General features: G+C 46.1%; 1 protein-coding gene and 1 pseudogene across 2 annotated transcripts in view; one reads left to right on the top strand and one right to left on the bottom strand.

The window, feature by feature from the left end:
• ANKFY1 (ankyrin repeat and FYVE domain containing 1) overlaps window positions 1-20,600 on the bottom strand; it is an 84,954-nt gene that overhangs the window by 39,477 nt on the left and 24,877 nt on the right. For both annotated transcript variants that reach the window (XM_075561165.1, XM_075561166.1), the window contains exons 3-6: window positions 14,899-15,017; window positions 5,167-5,302; window positions 1,791-1,914; window positions 521-670 (exon numbers count right to left, since the gene is read on the bottom strand). In XM_075561165.1, coding sequence (XP_075417280.1) covers window positions 521-670; window positions 1,791-1,914; window positions 5,167-5,302; window positions 14,899-15,017 — 529 coding nt within the window. The remainder of the gene's footprint in view (window positions 1-520; window positions 671-1,790; window positions 1,915-5,166; window positions 5,303-14,898; window positions 15,018-20,600) is intronic.
• On the top strand, window positions 18,202-19,814 carry LOC142458152 (large ribosomal subunit protein uL16-like; annotated as a pseudogene).

Raw genomic sequence — 20,600 nt, 5'->3', positions numbered from 1 at the left:
GGAAAGCACAGTGGCCTCCAGGAATGGCCCTCAGCTTATAGCCTGCTCAAACCACACGACACTGGACTCGGCCAGCAATCCAAGTAAGCGGGAAACACTCTCCCCCTAGCGACTCCAGAAAGGAACAGAGCTGGCCGACAGCTTGGCTTCAGCCTCGTGAGACCCACAGAGCTGTGAGATGACACATACTGGTGTGTTTTCAGCCACTACGCCTGTCAGTTTGTTACATGCCAATAGAAAATGAATGTGGGTTTTGGTGCCCGGATGTCAGGCACTGCTGTTGAAATGGCTTTGGAACTGGACAACGGGTAGAGGCTCAGCAGGAACTTTGAGGAGCATGACAGGAAAAAGCCGGCTTCCCTTGATCACACTGTTAGTAGAAATACACCTGCTGAATGTGTATTATGAATCCCAAACCTGCATCGTAGGAGAAGGACGTGAGAAAGCACTTCTGAATACCAAGTGGTCTGGGGGAGAAGTGTGGAAAATACGGAGGAAACAAACAAACAGTTTACAGTACCTGTGAATCCATTTCAATCAGATACAGGAAGACAACGTCATCCCTCTCCACTTTAATCGCTTTATGCAGAGGGTACTCGGTCTTGGATTTGATCATTTTATACAACAACTGAGCACTCAGGCTGCTGAAGTCCTCCTTCCGTAAGTCATCCTACAGGTGAAAGAGAAGAGAGAGGCCAAACGGTTCCAACCAATCAACAGTACCATTTCACAGCAGACATCCAGGAAGCCCGCCCACAGTGAGTTAGGCTCTACTGGAAGAAGTGCCTGTGAGGCAGACACTGCTACCAACAGATGAAGACAGCGGTGCCCAGGAGAGGAGACGTGACTTGTCTAAGCCTAAGCTCAGAGCAAGTCACTGGAAGAGCACCTTCTTGGACAGCCAGTAGGTCATGCCCCCTGATAGTTCCCGATTCCCACACCCACCTGGAATTGAGCCTCGAGGGGAGTGCTTGCCCCCCTCCCCCATAGTGATGGCAATTCACAAATCAACCGGAACTTCCACCATTCACACCAATGAATCACAATCAGTCTTTACAGACTACAGACCACTGTATCTCTACCTACTGTGGTACCACTCACTCACTGTTATTGAGTCATTGCCAACCCACACCTACCCTACAGGGAAGGGTAGAATAGGCCCTGTCCGTTTCCAAGACTGTAAGTAACTCTTCATGGGAGTAGAGAGGCCCACCTTTCTCCCAGCTGGTGGTTTTGAACTGCAGGCCTGGAACTTGTAACCACTACACCAGGGTTCTTTATTGTGGTACGGAGGTTACTATTCCTGTTTCTACTCTTTTCTGAATTACTAAGACCTTTCTCACAGGGTTACTGAATGTTAATAATTACCTAAAACTAATTTCAAGAGACTAGCAAGAGACTGGCAAACAGAAGTAGCCCTTACAAAGCCAGTACCGTCGCACACTGTGAAATGGACTTGAATGATGAAAACCACGTAAGAAGGGTAGTTCACATTTAATAATGCTCCCTAGACATGGAAGAAGAAGCCAGGGAAAGCTCTGGAACACACTGCTACTCCCCTGCAAAGGCCGCAGTTTGAGCAGAAGGAGGACAGGCAGGCAGGCATCCTTGTTTACTGCCGGAGCTATCTATCGCCTGCCTCTCCACATTGCATTCACAGAACTGCCGACTAGCAAAGCATCTCGCAGATCAGCCAATCCAGCCACTTCACCTTCCATTTTAACAAGAAGAAACTGGTCTCAGAGGTAACTTTCCACCAAACAGATCCCAGCCTCTGACTCCCCACTCACCCAATGACTGGCGATGATTTCCGCACAGTAGTTCATCAGTGTGCTGGCATTCAACTCCTCCGCTGTCTGATAGAAGCGGATACAGTTCCGAACGTTCACCAGCGACATAACGCCCTTCTCACATCTACAAGAGAAGAGCAGTGACGGGCAGCATTACCTTTTCATGAACGACCAGAGTAAAACAAGTGTGTGTGCTGGCTGGCTATGTCCAGGAACACGAAGGTGCAGGGTCATGCCCAAGAGCTCCAAATAAAGGATAGCGAGTCCCCAGTATTCTAAAAGTACAAGCCTTTAATTATGATATTAGATTGCTCAATCCTGGCCAGATTCAAAATAATCTGTCAATGAGCTTGTTAAGTATGAGATACCCTAGCTGCTTTAAAAGCAAGCACATGAATTTTGCTGATCACATACACGCATGGACCATTATAAATCAAACACCCCGGATCCCGCCTTTCTTTCAATACCAGCTGGTGCCTGCTTGAAAGTAAGACTGGGGTGTTTGTGCTTGGGTGTTTTCTTCTGCCAAGGGCAGCTGGCACGCTATAAAGAAACAGTGATCCCGGGGCATTTTCGACTCAAGTTGTTTCAGTATCTAAACAAAAGAATAACAATGTAGGTGGCAGAGGACAGGATGACGTTTGAGCTGCAGCTCCTGCAGCCTGGTTTTCCCGTCTCTAAGCTCGTACCACACCACGGCAGCATCCGACAAAGCCGCTCTGGCCTCCGCTAAGAAAGCAGCACATTGGAGGACAAAAAAGCCTCTTTGCAGAGATATGAAACAAACAGTTGCTGCTTTTACATCACAAATGTCTTCCCGTCCTGACCGCAAGCAGCCTCCCACAGGGCACTAGGCCACCTGCCTTTTGGAGAGCACTTTACAAGGCGCTTTGACTGACAGATGCCGTCCATCTGCAAACCCCGTCCTCGTTTGCTGTCTGACGGCACAGGGACCGGGGGCTTTGCCGGGTGTAAGACGGGCGGCGGCAACTCCTCACTAGCCTCTAGGATTGCCCGTGCCATTTGGACAGCTTCGGAACGGTTGCTGACAGGATTGACACAGTTGAAGAACCTGTCAGCTCGTTTACCAAGGAAGACTCTCAGCTCAAATCTTCGCTGAAAAGCGGCAAAACAGACTGGCTTGCCATGGGAGGGAATTTGTTGTTGTTAACATATGTTTTAATTGTAAAGTAAAAAATAAACATAGGGGTACACATCAGACAGCAGGCCTACGTGTTACAGAATCAGCATACATTTACTTAGGTGTCTAGCTTTGACATTGACGGTGTGTGTGCGTGTGTGTGTGAGAGAAAGAGAGAGGTGATTGAGGGAAAACAACAAAGGGTTCACAGTGACTGAACAGATGTCTCTTTTTATAATATTCTTCTGTGGTTTCTAAATACCATACACTGCACACAGTTTACACTTTTATAACTGGGAGACATTATCTCTTTTTAACATAAACTATTATCTCTCTCTCTTTTTTAAAGCCTTTTACTGATAAAACTTACCAAAATATATCTCCTTTTGCAAAAGTGGTGTCATTCCCAACCACAAGACCCCGAGGTCACAACATCTATCTGCTCAACTGCAGAGCCGGCATCAGAGCCCCTTCCAGGCCTGTCACCGACGTGCCGTTTCTCCTGCGGCCAGCAGAGGGCACTACAGGACACTAGACCCCGCTACCTGGGTTTCTCCACCCTGGCTCTTCAAACCAGGGCACAAGAACTTCATGCCCACATCCAACAGTACAAATCCGAGCAACTGGTAGTGTTGATGGCTAGGAAGCCTGATCAGCCAATAATTAACAAACATTTTAATTAAAGAATCCATTAGGCAGATTACAATGATCTAAATGAGTCCAACCACAGGACATTTATATCAAAGCAATTTCACCGAATGCAAGTTTGACAAGGTCGATCGGAGGAAGTGCAGCAAACCTGAGAACTGAAACAAAATGATGATAAAATCACACTCCGTTTAATTAAAATGATCCCATTTCACTCTCAGGTGGCTCCAACATGTTCCTAAATAAGCACGCAATGAACAAGGAAAGAGGCAGGAACTGCAAGGCCTCTTCAGCAAAGTTGCTTAGCTAATCTAACTGCATGTGCCTACACAGACTATTGGACTTGAGCCCGGAGCAGTAGCAGGTTGTCAAAGGGTGAGTCCTGAGGGGCACAATGGACCACCCTGGGGGTGAGAACAGAGTCGGCAGGTCCCAGACAGCCCGACCTCCCTTGGTTCCCTGAGGGCAACTTGGCAACTGGGGGAGGGTCTCCAAGTGGCTGCAGCCATCCTTTCACCCACCCAGAAGGACAGCCATCAACTGTCGGCCAGAGAATACAAAAGCTCACCAAGTGATATAAAAAGACTGCATTGAGCCAGGCAAAGGCCACCTCTCCAACACCTGAGGGCACTTTGTCTGGCCTCCCCTTGATGGACACTGTTTTCTGTTGTCCTATCATGCCAACATGGGAGAGCCTCAGAGAAAAATGACAAGATTAAAAAAAACACATGCGAAAAGATTTCTACGGCCTCTGGGTTGAGATTCAGACTCACAGGGGCCCTAGCTTGACAGAAGCAGCCAGGCTCATCTTTCTCCTGGGAGCAGCTGTTTGACCACAGACCTTATAGTCAACAGTCCGAAGCTTAACCGACTAAGCCCCCAGGGTTCCTTGAGAATCAGCAAAGCAGTAACTTAAATGACGCACGATCTGAAATCAGCAAAGTAATAATGACATAACTAGATCTGAAAGACTAGTTATGAAACATAAGGAGCCATATGGTCCCATGCACTCAAATGAGGCAAGAACATGTTCTGGACAAAGAATCTGCCCAGGACTCCCTTTGTCCAAGTGGGACATTCAGGAAGTAGGAGGAAACGTCCAAGGACACAGTGCGGCAGAGAAAGGGAAGCATTTGGGTATGTATTGCAGGATTCCAGTACACTTACGAGTTCACACAATTGAGGGCATTTCCGCTCACAGCCCAGTGAAAGAAAAGAATGCCAAAAGCTTTGGCAAAATTCAGCCACAAGATAGCACAGAGCAAACCCCAAACCGCTGACTGGACTCCGACTCACAGGGGCCCTCTGGGACAAAGTGGAACTGCCCCACAGGGTTTCCAGGGCTGTCACCTTCACAGAAGTCGACTACAGGTGGGTTCAAACCACCGACCTTTTTGTTCACCAGTGAGCGTTTATACGGAAGCAGAGCACCACCAGGATGACAGATTCTCTCCCCACCATCGACTTTAAAAGAACGCCTTGCGAAAGTTATTTACATTAGCTGGAGAAGCGGTTTCCCAGAGCTTGGCATAATTAAAGCTCAGCCACCACCATCTGAGGTGCTTGACTAGATCTGCTGTGACTTGCCTCTCCCTCAGGAGCTGGAGCTGAAACCGATTAGCTAGTTTCATCAGTTCCGTCAGGAACACGTCATCTTCCCTGAGCTCCAACTCATCCGTATAGATCCAGCGCAGCATTGTCATTGTCACCTCCGGGTTAGCATCTGGTGAGAGAGGGAAAGAAAAGACAGCAAACTGAGCAGCAGCAAAGCACCAGATGAGCACATAGGCCTTCCTGTGACTCTGCTGGAATGTGAGGCTAAAAAAGTAAAGTAAGGTACAACCAGCTGAGCAAAACAGCACAGCCACTGAACATGGTGATTCAGCGGTCTGGGCAGCACCCGACTCCGGCAAAGTGTTACCAAGTTTTTATGGATGGGGTCGTGGGGTGGTGGGAAGGAGCCTTCCAAATAAAATGGAAGAAATAAATAAAATGCCACATATATGACAAAGTGAGTTTACATTCGAATACAATGATCTCACAGGTGACAATGAAAAAAAATGGACACCCAATGGGGAAATGGGCAATGGTTATACTTAGGTAACAAAGTATAAGTTGCGAATGGTGAGTATGCCCGGTATCCAAAAATAGAAGTTAAACTAACATACACTGTCTCTCAAACTAGCCAAGATTTTTAAAAACACATAGTCTTTTACACAGCAATCATCCATGTCAGTTATTAACCTAACAAAATAAGATAAATACTGAGAAATGTATGCACTAAGACATTCAACACAGTACTACATTTAAGCACGAAAAACTGGGACAACATCTTAAAACTGATTAAATAAACTGTAGAATCTACACACACTGGAAGTTTGCAGCAATTAAAATGTACATAGGCCTTTCTATACAAAACACACAGCTCTGCTGCAGATGAAGTTGCCACGAGTCGGAGATGAATCAACACCCACACCACACCCCCCAGACACCCCACTGTCTACCAAGTTAAAAAAAAAAAAGAGGCTCTATCTCTGGAGGTCTTCTTAAAACCAAGCAATAGCTTAGCTTACCTACTTCTTTAACCTCTGCCCTGAGCACTGTCCCTTTAAGCTCGAAATGACAACAGCCAACTCTGAAAGCAAAGAGAGGAAACTGAGAGGGCAGTGAGGTCATATTAATGCGGGGAAGAAGGGCGAGAACACTGGCACAACGTGAAGAGTGTAATCACGGCCGCTGTGTAGACACCGTCTAACCGGCACATGCTCTGTGAGGGTACTCTCACCAACCACACAATAAGTTGCATTGTTGAAAGCAGCCCATTTGTATATGGGTGGGCTTCAAGAAGTTTATGGAAAAACTAAAAGAGAACTGCTCCGCGAACTTTTTAAAGCCTTCTATTTGTGTGTGCAAATGTGTGTGAAAATTCTTTTATAAATGACTTAACTACAGAAGTGTATGATATGTGAATTTTATATCAATCAAACCATTGAAAAATAAAATATAACTGTCTCAAAACATTGTGTAAAAATATGTTTGCATTAGGATGTATAGACCCACAAACATAATAACCAGCTATGTGTGAGAATTTGAAAGGATATGTACTAAATTACCAACCCTGCTACAATTTATAGTTAGTTTTTCTTTGCCTATTTTTCCCTTGGTTTTCACTTAATGAAGACACATTACTTGTGCAATTAAGTTGAACTAAAGACTATATAGCAAAAAAAGACCATACAGCAACCTGAGGAGAGGCGTAGGCTGAAAACTGCAGTATAACTATCTAAACTGTTATCTCACCTAGAACAGCTCTTGGTTCATCAGAAGAGCATGGTGTAGATCAGGTTTGCAAGTGTGGTCCTGGACTGGCAGACTCTGCCTCACCTGGAATCTGGTTAGAAATTCTAAATGTCAGGTCCCACCCACACTGAGAGAATCAAAACCCTGGGGCAGGGCCCAGCATCTTTGTTTTCACATACCCACGCTGTAATTTTGACATCCGATAGTTTAAGAAAGTATACTTGATTAGCTAGGCTTCTGCTTGCCAGTGGCAGTAATAAACGCCACTGCACCCTGGGGGCACTAGGGGGGGTGGTGCTGTGTGCAGAAGCCAATAACCAACAGTTTATCTCCGATTATGGCCTAGACCATCAAAATTTTTACTTTCAGGGGGGGACTGAGTAATTCCTCCCCCACTCCCCACCCCCAGAAAAGGGACATCAGGCCAAATACGTTTGGGAACCTTTATAAAGGGTTTTAAAACAGACAAAGCTATTTAAAAATCACACTGAAATCTACTTGGAGGCATTTTGACAGTTTACTTGAAGAGCTACTTCGACTCAGCTGTCGCAGGTGTGTGACTACATGTTGGAAGGGGAAGGGTGGATTTCTAAGCGCTCTCTGACCAGCGGTCATCTCCAGGAGGAGCTCCACCGGCCAGCACAAGGCACAGAGGACCCTCGTCCTGAGCGCTGCTCTCCCTCAGCCCCACCCTGGAAGGCAGGCCACTCCCATCTGGGGAGAGTATGCGCCCACACTGCCATCCTCAAACCATTGCCGGGCTATGCCTTCTTTAAGTGGGTTTAAAACTTGGCTGGGTTCTTTTATTAGCCAGCACTCCCTCAAATGTCCAAGCACAGAGCCCGGGCTGTAAAAGTGATCACTCAAAACCCGAATGATTAAACAAAGGCCTATGTTTTAGGTATCTAAAAATCATCTTCTGCAGGGAATTCCTGGGCACTCTCAATAGCTCCAATAACCTGAGGTTCAGGTGATGGCAATTTTCTCCAGTCCTGCCTCGAGGTGTACTGAGGAGAAATCCATCACATTTCGGGGACACAGGCGTAGTAGCTGCTGGTCTTACGGGTAGGCAGAGAACACTGAACCAGAGTAGGAAACTATTCTCCTAACTATGTAAATCCTGGAGCCTACCTGCTTCCATCTACTTCAGCAAGTGGCTGTAAAAGTCGGGTGACAGGCCAGGAGTTATCGTGAAAAGGAATGGCCTTTGAGGAGTAAGGCCAGCTGGCCCTCCGTGACCTTGACTAGGAGACCCGCTGCTAGGGACCATCACCACTCAGACCCTGCGACTCTCCGGGATCAGGGAAAACCACCACACTTCCGGGGCCCTGCTTTCTCCGCAGTCCTGGATGCCTTCAACGCACTCGAGAGACCTGGCGGCTTTCTCCCAGGCGACTCCTTATTTTGCTTTGATATGGAATAAACATCTCATGAGTCATTTGAAAAGACCAGGGAATAAATGTGACTACATAGGTACAATTTACCATAAATGAAGCAGGTTAAGGAATGTTGTTACTTAAAAGTCCTGTGTCTATTTAATCTGCCAGAAACAACCGTTCCCCTAAAGCAGTGGTTCTCAACCTTCCTAATGCTGTGGTGACCCTTGAATACAGTGCCCCATGTTGTGGTGACTTTAGTCAGATTCAATTCTCTCCGAGGTTCCAGATTTTATATACTGTTTATACACATGAGTTGAAAAAAAACCTGGGTAGATGCACCTTCAACCAGCACCTTTAACCAATAAAAACATCTCTTCCCTTAGTTTAAGGATCCGCCACCACAATATAATCTCCTGGAAATAAAAACCAAATTCCGGACCCCAATTCTCATCATCCCTCTGTCAAGAAGAAACCAAAGGATGGATGATCCAAGTGTGCTAAAGCAGAAGAACTGAGCCAGTCCGTTCTGACTGGTGATAGGTGAACCCTCTGCACAGAGCATCAGAACCAAATACTGCAGCGGAGTGATGGAGGGAGGCAAATGTGAAGGAGGACCATCCTGGGCAACAGACTTTTCCCTCTGACATGCAGGTGGGCTCCAGTCAAGGGACAGACTGCTGCAGAGCAGGTGGAGAAGGCTAAAACCCCAGGCAAACCAGGAAGAGGCAACCCTGAGGGTGGAAAAGAAGAAGACAGTCCAGAGTGAAGAGAGCCACAGAAGACTACCCGCAGTCTGGCTAGGAACTCCCACCAGTCTTGGGCTTACTTACCTTACCAATGGCGTGGTCAGTCCCACCCCAGATTTCAAGAACTGAAAGAAGATTCAAGCCAGTACCCCCAGGAAGTGAAACAGAACTTGCAGAGCGAGTCTAAAGGGATTCAACATTTTCCGGGGGATTACCATAGGCCCCAAGGTCTACACAGCATAACTTTCACAATGTCAAAGGTACCAGCCCAAACTCTTTGACATGGAAGGAACCAGGAAAATGTGGTCACTTCGCCATGGAATGAGACGGACCTTTTGAAGTCCCCTTCCCTTGTAGACATGAACGCTGTTAGAGCAAGAACTTTGGCCCCATCGGTGGGGCACGTAAGAAGATGTAACACATGTGCCAACACCAACAAAAAGACGAGTGGTAGCGGAGCCGGAAGGGATGGGAGGCTGCAAGATTTTTACATCTTATATGACATGGCTGTACAAAAAGTTATAGCCTAAAATAGACTATAAAAGCTTTTACATAAATGAGGGAGCTTCAAAAGCTTGTGAAAGATTCCATTATATTTTCATTCTACCCCCACACTTTATGAAGCCTCTTCATATGTATGTATGTACAAACCCATATGTATGTGCACATATGTAATCCATGTTTATACACAATACACACTACACACACCCATACATGTGTATACATCACACACACATATGTAAATTTTTCTCCGCAGTCCTGGATGCCTTCAACGCACTCGAGAGACCTGGCGGCTTTCTCCCAGGCAACTCCTTGTTTTGCTTTGATATGGAATAAACATCTCATGAGTCATTTGAAAAGACTAGGGAATAAATGTGACTACATATGTACAATTTACCATAAATGAAGCAGGTTAAGAAATGTTGTTACTTAAAACAGTGGTTCTCAATGAGAGATGGCGCTGCCACCCAGGATACATTTGGCAATGTCTGGAGACACTGTGGTTGGCAGAACTGGGGAAGTGCTAGTTGTAGCTGAGGAAGTTGAGGGCAGGGATACTCTAAAACTCCATACAGCGCAGGGCAAGCCCTCTCCTACAACAGAGAATCGTCCAGTCCCAATTATCAGTGTGTGAGGAGAACCACTAAAACAGAGCACACAGAGGTGATCAAAAAGTCAATCAATAAAGTCGAATGGAACATACGCATTCAGATAATCCAAAAGGCAGCAAGACAAAGGGAAACCAGTGGGAAAAAGAAGGGGACAGACGGAAAACAAAAGGTCAGCCTCCATCATAAAAACCACCCATCAAAATCTGACTAGTCTGACGCGACTCTGCCAAATGCTAACCGTGAGAGACAGTTACACGTAAAGACATCGTTGAAAGTAAGGGAAAAGACATACAATGCAAATAGTAAGTGTAAGAAGGCTGCAGTGGCTATTTTAATAGCAGATAAAATAGACGTCAAAGTCGGACAGTGTAAGATATGACAAAATAATAATTTATAAATTATCAAGGGTTCAGGAGGGAGGGGGTGTGGGAAGGGAGGGGGAAAATGAGGAGCTGATGTCAGGGGCTTAAGCGGAGAGCAAATGTTTTGAGAATGATGAGGGCAATGAATGTACAGATGTGGTTTACACAATGGATGTAAATATGGATTGTGATAAGACTTGTATGAGCCCCTAATAAAATGATTTCTTTTAAATAGACTTCGAAAACAAAGAATATACCAGAGGTAAAAATGTTTCCCATCTCTACTAACTGACCTCTTTCTCTTTCCTTGGTCACTCAGTTTCGACCTGAGACACAAACTGTAGCCACCTGGATGTGGCTGCGATAGCCATCCTATTGCAGACCCAACGCAGCACGCCTTCCAGCTAGCTCTCCCCTTGTACACAGAACTACACGGCCCCTGAAATCACCCTCAGCAGCCACCACCTGCACCCTGTTCTGCATCAACATCCGACAGCATGCACTGCTATGGGTTGGATTCTCAAACCCAATCAAGGCAACGGGAACCTCTCGGGATGGGGCTCAGGCAAAAGTGTTTCCAAACACCCCACATGACTCCATTGCTCGACCGCCCAGCAGAACCAGCTCCAGCTCTTTATGACTCCAAGTTTGGTCCACGCCCAGCAGCACAGGAGGCACCTAGAAGCTTGCTAATACAGCTTCTTCTCCCCAGAGGCAGACAGGCAGATCATCTGGCCCTCTCCATCGACACAACGGAGCCAAGGATCTGAAGCATGAGTAGTGAAGCGCATGGCCAATGCCAAAGTTTCCCAGACTTTCTACGTTCATGGCAACCAGAGCATCTCAGAAACGTTCTCAGAGCAGCCCCTAGGCCAGGGTTCTCAACCTGTGGGTCACGAGCCCTTTGAGGGTCAAACGACCCTTTCACAGGGGTCGCCTGATTCATAACAGTAATAAAATTAGTTATGGAGTAGCAATGGAAATAATGTTATGGTTGGGGGTGGGGGGACCACCACATGAGGAACTGTATGAAAGGGTCATGGCATGAGGTCAAAAGAAATGCCTGACTGTTCTGTTTCAACAGTTAGGTTTAATCAACTTAAAAATACTTACATCCTAATAATTTAATAGTCACTTGAAAAAATAGAAATAAAAACACTGCTTCATTCTTAAAACAACCCCGAGTACTTATAAATGGAACCTGTGCATCTGTTTGGTGTAGCATCCCTCCTCACACCTTGGGATCAGGCCCAGCCCTGGTACCCCGCTATCCTGTTCCACACTGATCGTCACACGGCACTGACTGCTTCTCACACCGACTGCCCCGGACCCAGCTTTGTAAAGACACACACTGCAGTAATTAAGCACTGCAGCGCAACACATCACTGCAACCTCTGCAGATTAAAATAACAAGCAATTGGTACGGCATACCATTCCTGAGGCTCAATACTCGGGGAGCAGCCTAGCTGGGGGAGTTCTGGCTCAGGGGCTCTTCTAAGACTGCGCACGGACTGTCAGCCAGGGAAGTTGTCACTGGGAGGCTTACCTGGAAGAACCTCTCCCAGGATGGCTGTTGGCAGGAAGCCATCAGACTATGGGAGCATTCTCAAGACATGGCAGTGAACTTCCAGTGAGTAAGCAAAGCGATCCGAGAGGGAGAGCAAGGACGCTTCTGTGTCCTCTGTGAGCATGTTTCTGAAGTCACCTGTTGTCACTCTTGCTGTTCTCTTCACCTGGGGTGTGTCGTAGGTATAAAAGCACTGCCGTGGAGTCAGTGCCGACTCAGAGCGCCCCCTGCGGATTCCGAGACTGTCACTGCTGATGGGAGTAGAAAGCCCAGCCTTCCTCCCTCGGAGCTGCTGGTGGTTTCCACCTGCCGACCATGCTGATTAACTAGCGACCACACACCAGCAGGCTCCTGTGTACAGCCTACACACGAGATGAAGCAGAGAAGAGAGCCCTGGTGCCGTGGCTACAAGTTGGGCTGCTCACCTCAAGGCCAACAATTCGAAACCACCAGCTGCTCCACGGAAGGAAGACGGGGGTGGGAGGGGAGTAGGGGGCTTCCTACTCTCATAAAGAGTTACACTCTTGAACCCACAAGGGCAGTTCTACCCTGTCCTACAGGGTCACTCTGAGTCAAAATCAACTAGATGGCAGTGAGTGTGTTTGTTTCTAAAGAGAGAACATCAAGTATGTGGGCATATTCCATTAAAACTCCCACGGATGCCATTGAAGGGAACCACTAGCCAGGACTGGACCTGAACCACCTTGACTAGCAGTTCACAACAGATGCCAAGTGTCCTGCACTACATTCCTCCTGAAAACTTGAGTTGTCATCAGTTCTCGGATGACTTCCCCTGGCATTTCTGGGGGCTGTGCTCTCCGGGGCAGAGTGCAGCCACCCAGGGGATGCTTTAGCACAGAGCTATCCTCACCACACTGAAAGGGGGCTAGGAAGGATGCTCTCTGCCTTCTCAGATAGCTTTGCAGAACCCAAGCCCATTCCAGGAAAGCTGACTGACTGCCCATAAACGCTTATGTCAGGGAAACCATCCCTTCACAGACTGTGGGAAAAGCACGCAAGAAACCCCTGCCTCGCAATAGTCCTTCCGCAGCCCCTGGACGTCTCACAGTGACAGCTGCAAACGCAACCCAGACCACCGCCATCAAGTGGGCTCCGGCTCAGAGCAGTCCTATAGGACAGAGTGGAACTACTCCCGGGGCTTTCGAACCTGTAAATCTTTGTGAGAGCAGCTGGAGCATTTGAACCATCAACCTTCCAGTTAGCGGTCCAATGGATGCCTATCCCACCACACCACCAGGGATCCTTAGCAAAGTGCTGACTCAATGCCCTCAAGATGATGCTGACTCAGTGACCCTACAGGGCAGGAGAGAGCTGCTCATGAAGGTGTCGCCAAGACTGTAAGTCTTTGCAGGACACAAAGCCTCATCTCTCTCGAGAGGAGCAGCTGGAGGATTCAAACCGCTGATCTTGTCGTTAGCAGCCTAATGCACAGCCCACTTGGCCTCAGGGCTCTTTAGTAACATGCTGTGGAAAGTCTATAATCAACTTTTTTGCCTGAAATACATGGCTTGTCTTCAAAAGAAGTGACGTGTTCTCAAGATGTGTTACATTGTTATAAGATGTAGTGAGCTAGTTGGTTAAGGTCTTTCTCTTCCTAGAGAAATCAATCAGCATCTTTACTAACTTATAAATACGCAAAGACAAACATTGTACAATTCATACAGTCTTTATTCAGTTTCCTTTTATCAATGGCTTCTTAAAATAACCACAGCATAATGAGCAAAGCCAGATAATTAAGGATATAATACAAACTAATCACTGCCCTTGTTTTAAGTTTGCCAACCTAAGGACTTGTCAATATGTGCTAAAATTCTTAAAAACAAAGAGTATTAAAGTTGTGTTTGTTTTGAATTTAAGGTTTAGCAATTAAGACCCCCGCCACCAAAAAAAAAAAAAAGCACAAGAGTAAGTCAAAGGGGCGCTGTGAAAGTCAATCTCTTAAGAACATTAATTGTACTCTGTCCTACAGGGTCAGTGAGTCAGAGAATCAACTCAATGACCGTTTTCAGTGGACCACTCCTAAAAGCAAACCTTACAGCAGGGATCAAACCACACCAACCATTTCCAAAAAAAAGAGGGTCTAGATAAAGGTATGACTATGATACTTCACTAAACTCTCTAAAGCCTCCTGATTCACAGTGAAGCAACCTGCGGCCAGACAGTCAATAGTGAAAATTGTTCAAGAAAGTTCTGACACCATGAAAATGTTCAGCATAAGCAAATTCTACTTTAAACATTGAATTTGAAATCCTGCTTAAAGCATAAAGGTTTTAGAAATAATGTTTCTAAGTCCACTTACTACTATACATGCCCCCAAATTCTACAAGACACAATGCAACATCAAGCCAGTAGTAGTTTACCAGCTGAAGACAAGCGGTGGCTACCCTTTCATGTTACTTTTGATTTTTTTTTAAATCATTTTACTGGAGGCTCTCCGCATAATCCATACATTGAATTCAATTCTTAAAGCTTAGGGAAAATATTCACATGAGGAAGGTTTAAAACATTTGTGAGCAAATTCCACTACCTTTTAATTCCAACTGTCCATGAACTTTTGAAATCCTCTCCTATGAAATGAATGAGTCTGACAGATACGTATCGCTTATAAACTGTAAGAACCTTGCAGATCCTCTAATATCTCCTGATGTGTGAATTAGCTGAGCACGAAAGGGAAGCACCACTCAGTGCCTTACTCCTCACTTGACTGGTTCCCTGAGCACCCTCAACTGACAGCATGCTACTTTCACTGAACTGTGAATGTGACAAAAGGAGACTCCATCACCTGCAACACCAGGTACTTTTGAGCTGGCTGTTGACCAGCCAGAGGCTCACCTGACAGGTCCAGCTCCTGGGTGGAAGACAAGTTGGCCAGACTCCAGCTGTCACTGCGGGCTGCCAGGACAAACTTGTGAGCATTGATGTGTCTTCCCCCAACCTTTATCTTCAGATCACTGTTGGAGAAAAATGCCCACAGATATAAAAAGAGAAATGTCCTGTTTACAAGCAGTTATGATAAGTATGTGGGTAATCGAGTAGTCAGCATGCCTCTACACAAGGAAAAAATGCACAGAATTATTATTTTTACATGCTAGCACTGAATTCTGAGGGGCTATGTTATGTAATACATTGCTAGCTAGATATGTTTTCTATGTCTATGAGAAGGTACCCCCCAAAATGGGATTTTTTTCCTTTTTACCAAAGCTATGTATTTAATTAAAAAAAAATTTTAAACATTTTATTAGGGGCTCAAACAACTCTTATCACAATCCATACATACATCAATTATGGTATTTAATTTTTTTATAAAACAACCTTGTCACCGTCAATGTACTCTCCACTACACTTAATACATCTGTCAAATCTGCAATTTCATTCTTGGGAACATTTTTCACAATCATCTGTGTGGATGGCTGACAGCACCTCCCGTTTTTTTCTCCACCTCTCCTATGATGTCAAAGCACTGCCCTTTCATGTCCCTCTGCATAAATACAAAGAAGAGAAGCCGCATGGAGTGAGGTCTGGTGAGTAAGGTGCGTGGGGGCAGGAGAAGGCATGCTGCTGCTTGGTGCCCAAACTGGAGCACTGAGATGGCTGAGGGAGCAGATACTTGTCATGGTGTCAAAACCAGTCCTGTCTGCTACACATCAGGCCTTTATTTGTCACACAGTTACGCAATCTTTCAGAACCGCTAGGAAGCTTGATTAACAGGTGGACCTGGTGGAATGAACTCCAAAGGCACTACGAGTCCACATTTTCATCCTTTCAGGAAGTTGACGGACGTCCAGAATGAGGTTTGTCATCAATCGACATTTCACCTTTCTGGAAACAAGAAAACCACTTGTACACTATCCTTGTACACCACTTGTACACGGCTATCCTTCCAAACCATGTTAATCCTTCCACAACAGTTCCTAGGCACTTTTCCCCGAGTAAGAAACAAAACAGCGGCACACTGTTGTCTTAATCGGACATCACAGAAACCGAGGTTCAAGAGAAACTGCTTTTACGAACACGGAAGCAGAGAGAACCCACCTTCCCAGATAATGCCACTGGGTGCACTAACTCAGAGCAAGTTGCTTGATGCTCCCTGAGCAGGAAAAATGTGTACTATAAAATCTCCACAGGTGGAGCTTTTTTCTGTTTTCGGTTTGGTTTTGGGGGTACCCCTCTTAACTTCTATCTTTAGTTCAGATGGGATTTGCTAAACTTAAAAGGCATCCTATACTGGGATGCTTGTGGTCACGAACCCCCAAGTTAAACAGAATGGCTAATATGCATGCACAAACTAGAAAAGGTTTCAATGCAGAATAAAGCAAGAGAAATCACCAGGGAGAGAAAGATGGACAGCTTAAGGGCTGTTAGTAACAGCTCGGGGGCTGCAGTGCTGCTCTCTCCCTGTGCGTGCTGACGTCAGCCGAGCCAGAAACACTCCAGCACGTTAGCCCTGACACCGCCTTCAAGACGAACCCCAAACCTGGATTCCACACTCTTACCAGACACATTTAGACCTAATACTGATCATGTTCAAATCGACTTTCATAAAGCAATGGAGTGGGAAGAGAGTTTGTTTTCAAAATAGGTTTCCCTTTTTGACGAACTAAGCTAGGAGAAGCGCTTTCTGGAGAGATGAATGTTCAGTCCTGCTAGGGAGGAGAGCACGTGGGCAGGTGACCCACAGGGCTGAGAAGAGCATGGGCCATATGGCTGCCCTGGCAGCACACCAAAACAAGGCGGAGAAAAACAGGCATCCTGCTGACATATGACTTTCCACTCTTTCTATTCCCGTCACAAGTACTTATTAGTCTGGACCACCTTTAGAAACTAAATGCACCAGGGACCAGACCCAATCCCAACTATGTGGACAGGTCCCCCTTCCCCCAGAATAATTCACTTCAGAGGACAGCACTGAAGCAACAGCTCAGGGAGAGAGACATGTCTGACCAGAGCACACGGGAGCAAATGAAGGGGAAGGAAGGGAGAGTGGAGCACATCCCAGCCCATCAAGTCTTGAGGACAATATCCCCACTCAGAGAAGCCAATGGACAGAGAGGACACCATATGGCCGGCCCCACTACGAGGCACGACATCCCTCACTGTCTTATTTTTGTGCATATTATTATCTCTGCAAGTCTATCTAGATAAGATAAGCAGGATAAACAATCTGGAGGAGAAAACAACGGAACCAACAGTGGAGGATGGGGAAGATTTGGGAGAGGGGAGTTGGGGGAAAGGAAATGGGTGTTAACAAACCCATGGACAAGGGAACAACAAGTGATCCAAAATGGGTGGCAAGGAGGGTGTAGGAAGCCTGGTAGGGCTTGATCCAAGGCAATGTAACCAAAAGGAATTACTGAAACCCAAATGAAGGCTGAACATGATAGTGGGACAAGAGAAAAGTAAAAGGAAATAAAGAATTAGGAGGCAAAGAGCATTTATAGAGGTCTAAATACAGGCATGTACATATGTACACATATTTATATATGACAATGGGAAAATAGATTCATGTAGATATAGTTATAGGTTTAGTACTAAGGTAGCAGATGGACATTGGGCCTCCACTCAAGTACACCCTCAATACAAGAACACTTTGTTCTATTAAACTGGCATTCCATGATGCTCACCTTCCCGACACAATCGCTGAAGACAAAGCTAGTGGGCCCTGCTATCAAAAGGTATAGCATCTGGGATCTTAAAGGCTTGAAGATAAACAAGTGGCCATCTAGCTCAGAAGCAACAAAGCCCACATGGAAGAAGCACACCAGCCAATGTGATCATGAAGTGTCGATAGGATTAGGTATCAGATATAAAAGACCCAGAACAAATCATATCATTGTGAATGAGGAGGAGTGCGGAGTGGAGACCCAAAGCCCATCTGTAAGCAACTGGACATCCCCTTACAGAAGGGTCAAGGGGAGGAGATGAGCCAGTCAGGGTTCAGTATAGCACTGATGAAACATACAACTTTCCTCTAGTTCTTTAATGCTTCCTCCCACCCACTATCATGACCCCATTTCTACCTTACAAATCCGGCTAGACCAGAGCATGTACATGGGTACAGATAAGAGCTGGAAGCACCTTTTTCCATTGTCAAACTTTGCCCGAAAGGGGCCCTGGGCTTGAGTTCTAGCCGCAGCCATGGGCCGCCGCCCCGCCCGCTGTTACCAGTACTGTAAGAACAAGACTTATCTGAAGTCTCTTTTCTGTCAAGGTGTCCCCAATGCCAAGATTCGCATCTTTGATTTGGGTCAGAAGAAGGCAAAAGTGGATGAGTTCCCAGTCTGTGGGCACATGGTGTCTGATGAACATGAGCAGCTCTCATCAGAAGCCCCGGAGGCCGCCCGTATTTTTTTTTTTTTTTAACATTTTAGTAGGGACTCATACAACTCTTATCACAATCCATACATATACATACATCAATTGTATAAAGCACATCCATACATTCCCTGCCCCAATCATTCTCAAGGCATTTGCTCTCCACTTAAGCCCCTTGCTTCAGGTCCTCTTTTTTTTTTCCCCTCCCTCCCCTTTCTCCCCTCCCTCATGTGCCCTTGGTAATTTATACATCGTTATTTTGTCATATCTTGCCCTATCCGGAGTCTCCCTTGCCCCCCCCTTCTCTGCTGTCCCTCTCCCAGGGAAGAGGTCACATGTGGATCCTTGTAATCAGTTCCCCCTTTCCAACCCACTCACCCTCCACTCTCCCAGCATCGTCCCTCACACCCTTGGTCCTGAAGGTATCATCCACCCTGGATAACCTGTACCTCCAGCCCTCATATGTACCAGTGTACAGCCTCTGTCCTATCCAGGCCTGCAAGGTAGAATTCGGATCATGGTAGTTGGGGGGAGGAAGCATCCAGGATCTGGGGGAAAGCTGTGTTCTTCATCGGTACTACCTCGCACCCTAATTAACCCATCTCCTCTCCTAAACCCCTCTATGAGGGGATCTCCATTGGCCGACACTTGGGCCTTGGGTCTCCACTCTGCACTTCCCCCTTCATTTAATATGGTATATATATATATATATATATATATATATATATATATATATATACATATATATACACATACATACACACACTTATATCTTTTTTTTTTTTCATGATGCCTTATACCTGGTCCCTTGGCACCTTGTGATCGCACTGGCCGGTGTGCTTCTTCCATGTGGGCTTTTTTGCTTCTGAGCTAGATGGCCGCTTGTTCACCTTCAAGCCTTTAAGACCCCAGACACTATCTCTTTTGATAGCCGGGCACCATCAGCTTTCTTCACCACATTTGCTTATGCACCCATTTGTCTTCAGCGATCCTAATATGGAGGTGTGCAGTCAATGATATGATTTTTTGTTCTTTGATGCCTGGTAACTGATCCCTTCGGGACCACTCGATCACACAGGCTGGTGTGTTCTTCCATGTGGTCCTGCGCTGGGGCCAACAGGCGCCAGACTGGAATGAGAGGTGCCTTCTGGAAGCCCCAGGGGACTGTGGCCAGAGTCCACATCGGCCAAGTGATCATGTCCATTTGCACCAAGGTTCAGAACAAGGAGCACGTGATCGAGGCCCTGCGCAGAGCCAAGTTCAAGTTCTCTGGGCACCAGAAGATCCACATCTCCAAGAAGTGGGGCTTCACCAAGTTCAATGCTGAAGAATTTGAAGACCTCGTTGCCAAGAATCTCCTCATTCCTGATGGGTGTGGAGTAAAATATACCTCCAATCATGGTCTCCTAAGCAAGTGGCAGGCCCTGCATTCCTGAGGACTGGGAGAACTGTTCTCATTGGGCCAGGTGGGCTGATTTACGGCTACTGATACTTTTTTCTCTGGCAAAGAATAAACATTTGTTTTTTGAAATACAAAAAAAAAAAAAAAAAAGAGCTGGAAACAAAGAGAATCCAGGACAGTTAAACCCCTCAGGACCAATATTGAGAGTAGCCATACCAGGAGGGGAATGGGAAGGTGGGGGGACATAGGGGGAACCGATCACAATGCTCTACCTATAACCCCCTCCCAAGCGGGTAGACAACAGAAAAGTGAGTGAAGGGAGAAGGTCAGTGTAAGACATGAAAAAAAAAAATTATCAAGGGTTTGTGAGGGTGGGGGAGGAAGGAGGGAAAATGAAAAGCTGATACCGAGGGCTCAAGTAGAAAGAAAAGGCTTTGAGAAGGATGATGGCAACAAATGTACAAATGTGCTTGACACAATGGATGGATGGATTGTGATAAGCTGTACAAGCCCCCAATAAAATAATTTAATGAAAGAAAAAAGAAACTAAATAAAAATATTACTCACAATAGCCCATCCATTCAGAGGAAACACACACACAAACAAATTGTTTTATATAATGCTTAATCTCCATACAATTTACCATGAAATCGTTTACATCATTGATCCAAAGCATTTGCCCTACCACCCCCTTTTGGGGGGGGGGTGAGAGCGGGGAATTCCTCAGCACTCCCCTGGCAATTAAGCATGTTTGTGCTATAGCCCATCATCTACAATAAAGTACAGAGATCTGCTTGTGCAGTCCACCTGGGTTAATCCA

The sequence above is a fragment of the Tenrec ecaudatus genome, chromosome 10, assembly GCF_050624435.1.
Source record: "Tenrec ecaudatus isolate mTenEca1 chromosome 10, mTenEca1.hap1, whole genome shotgun sequence".
NCBI lineage: Eukaryota > Metazoa > Chordata > Mammalia > Afrosoricida > Tenrecidae > Tenrec > Tenrec ecaudatus.
Note: the sequence above shows the minus strand (reverse complement) of the source record. Positions and strands in the feature narration are given on the sequence as shown.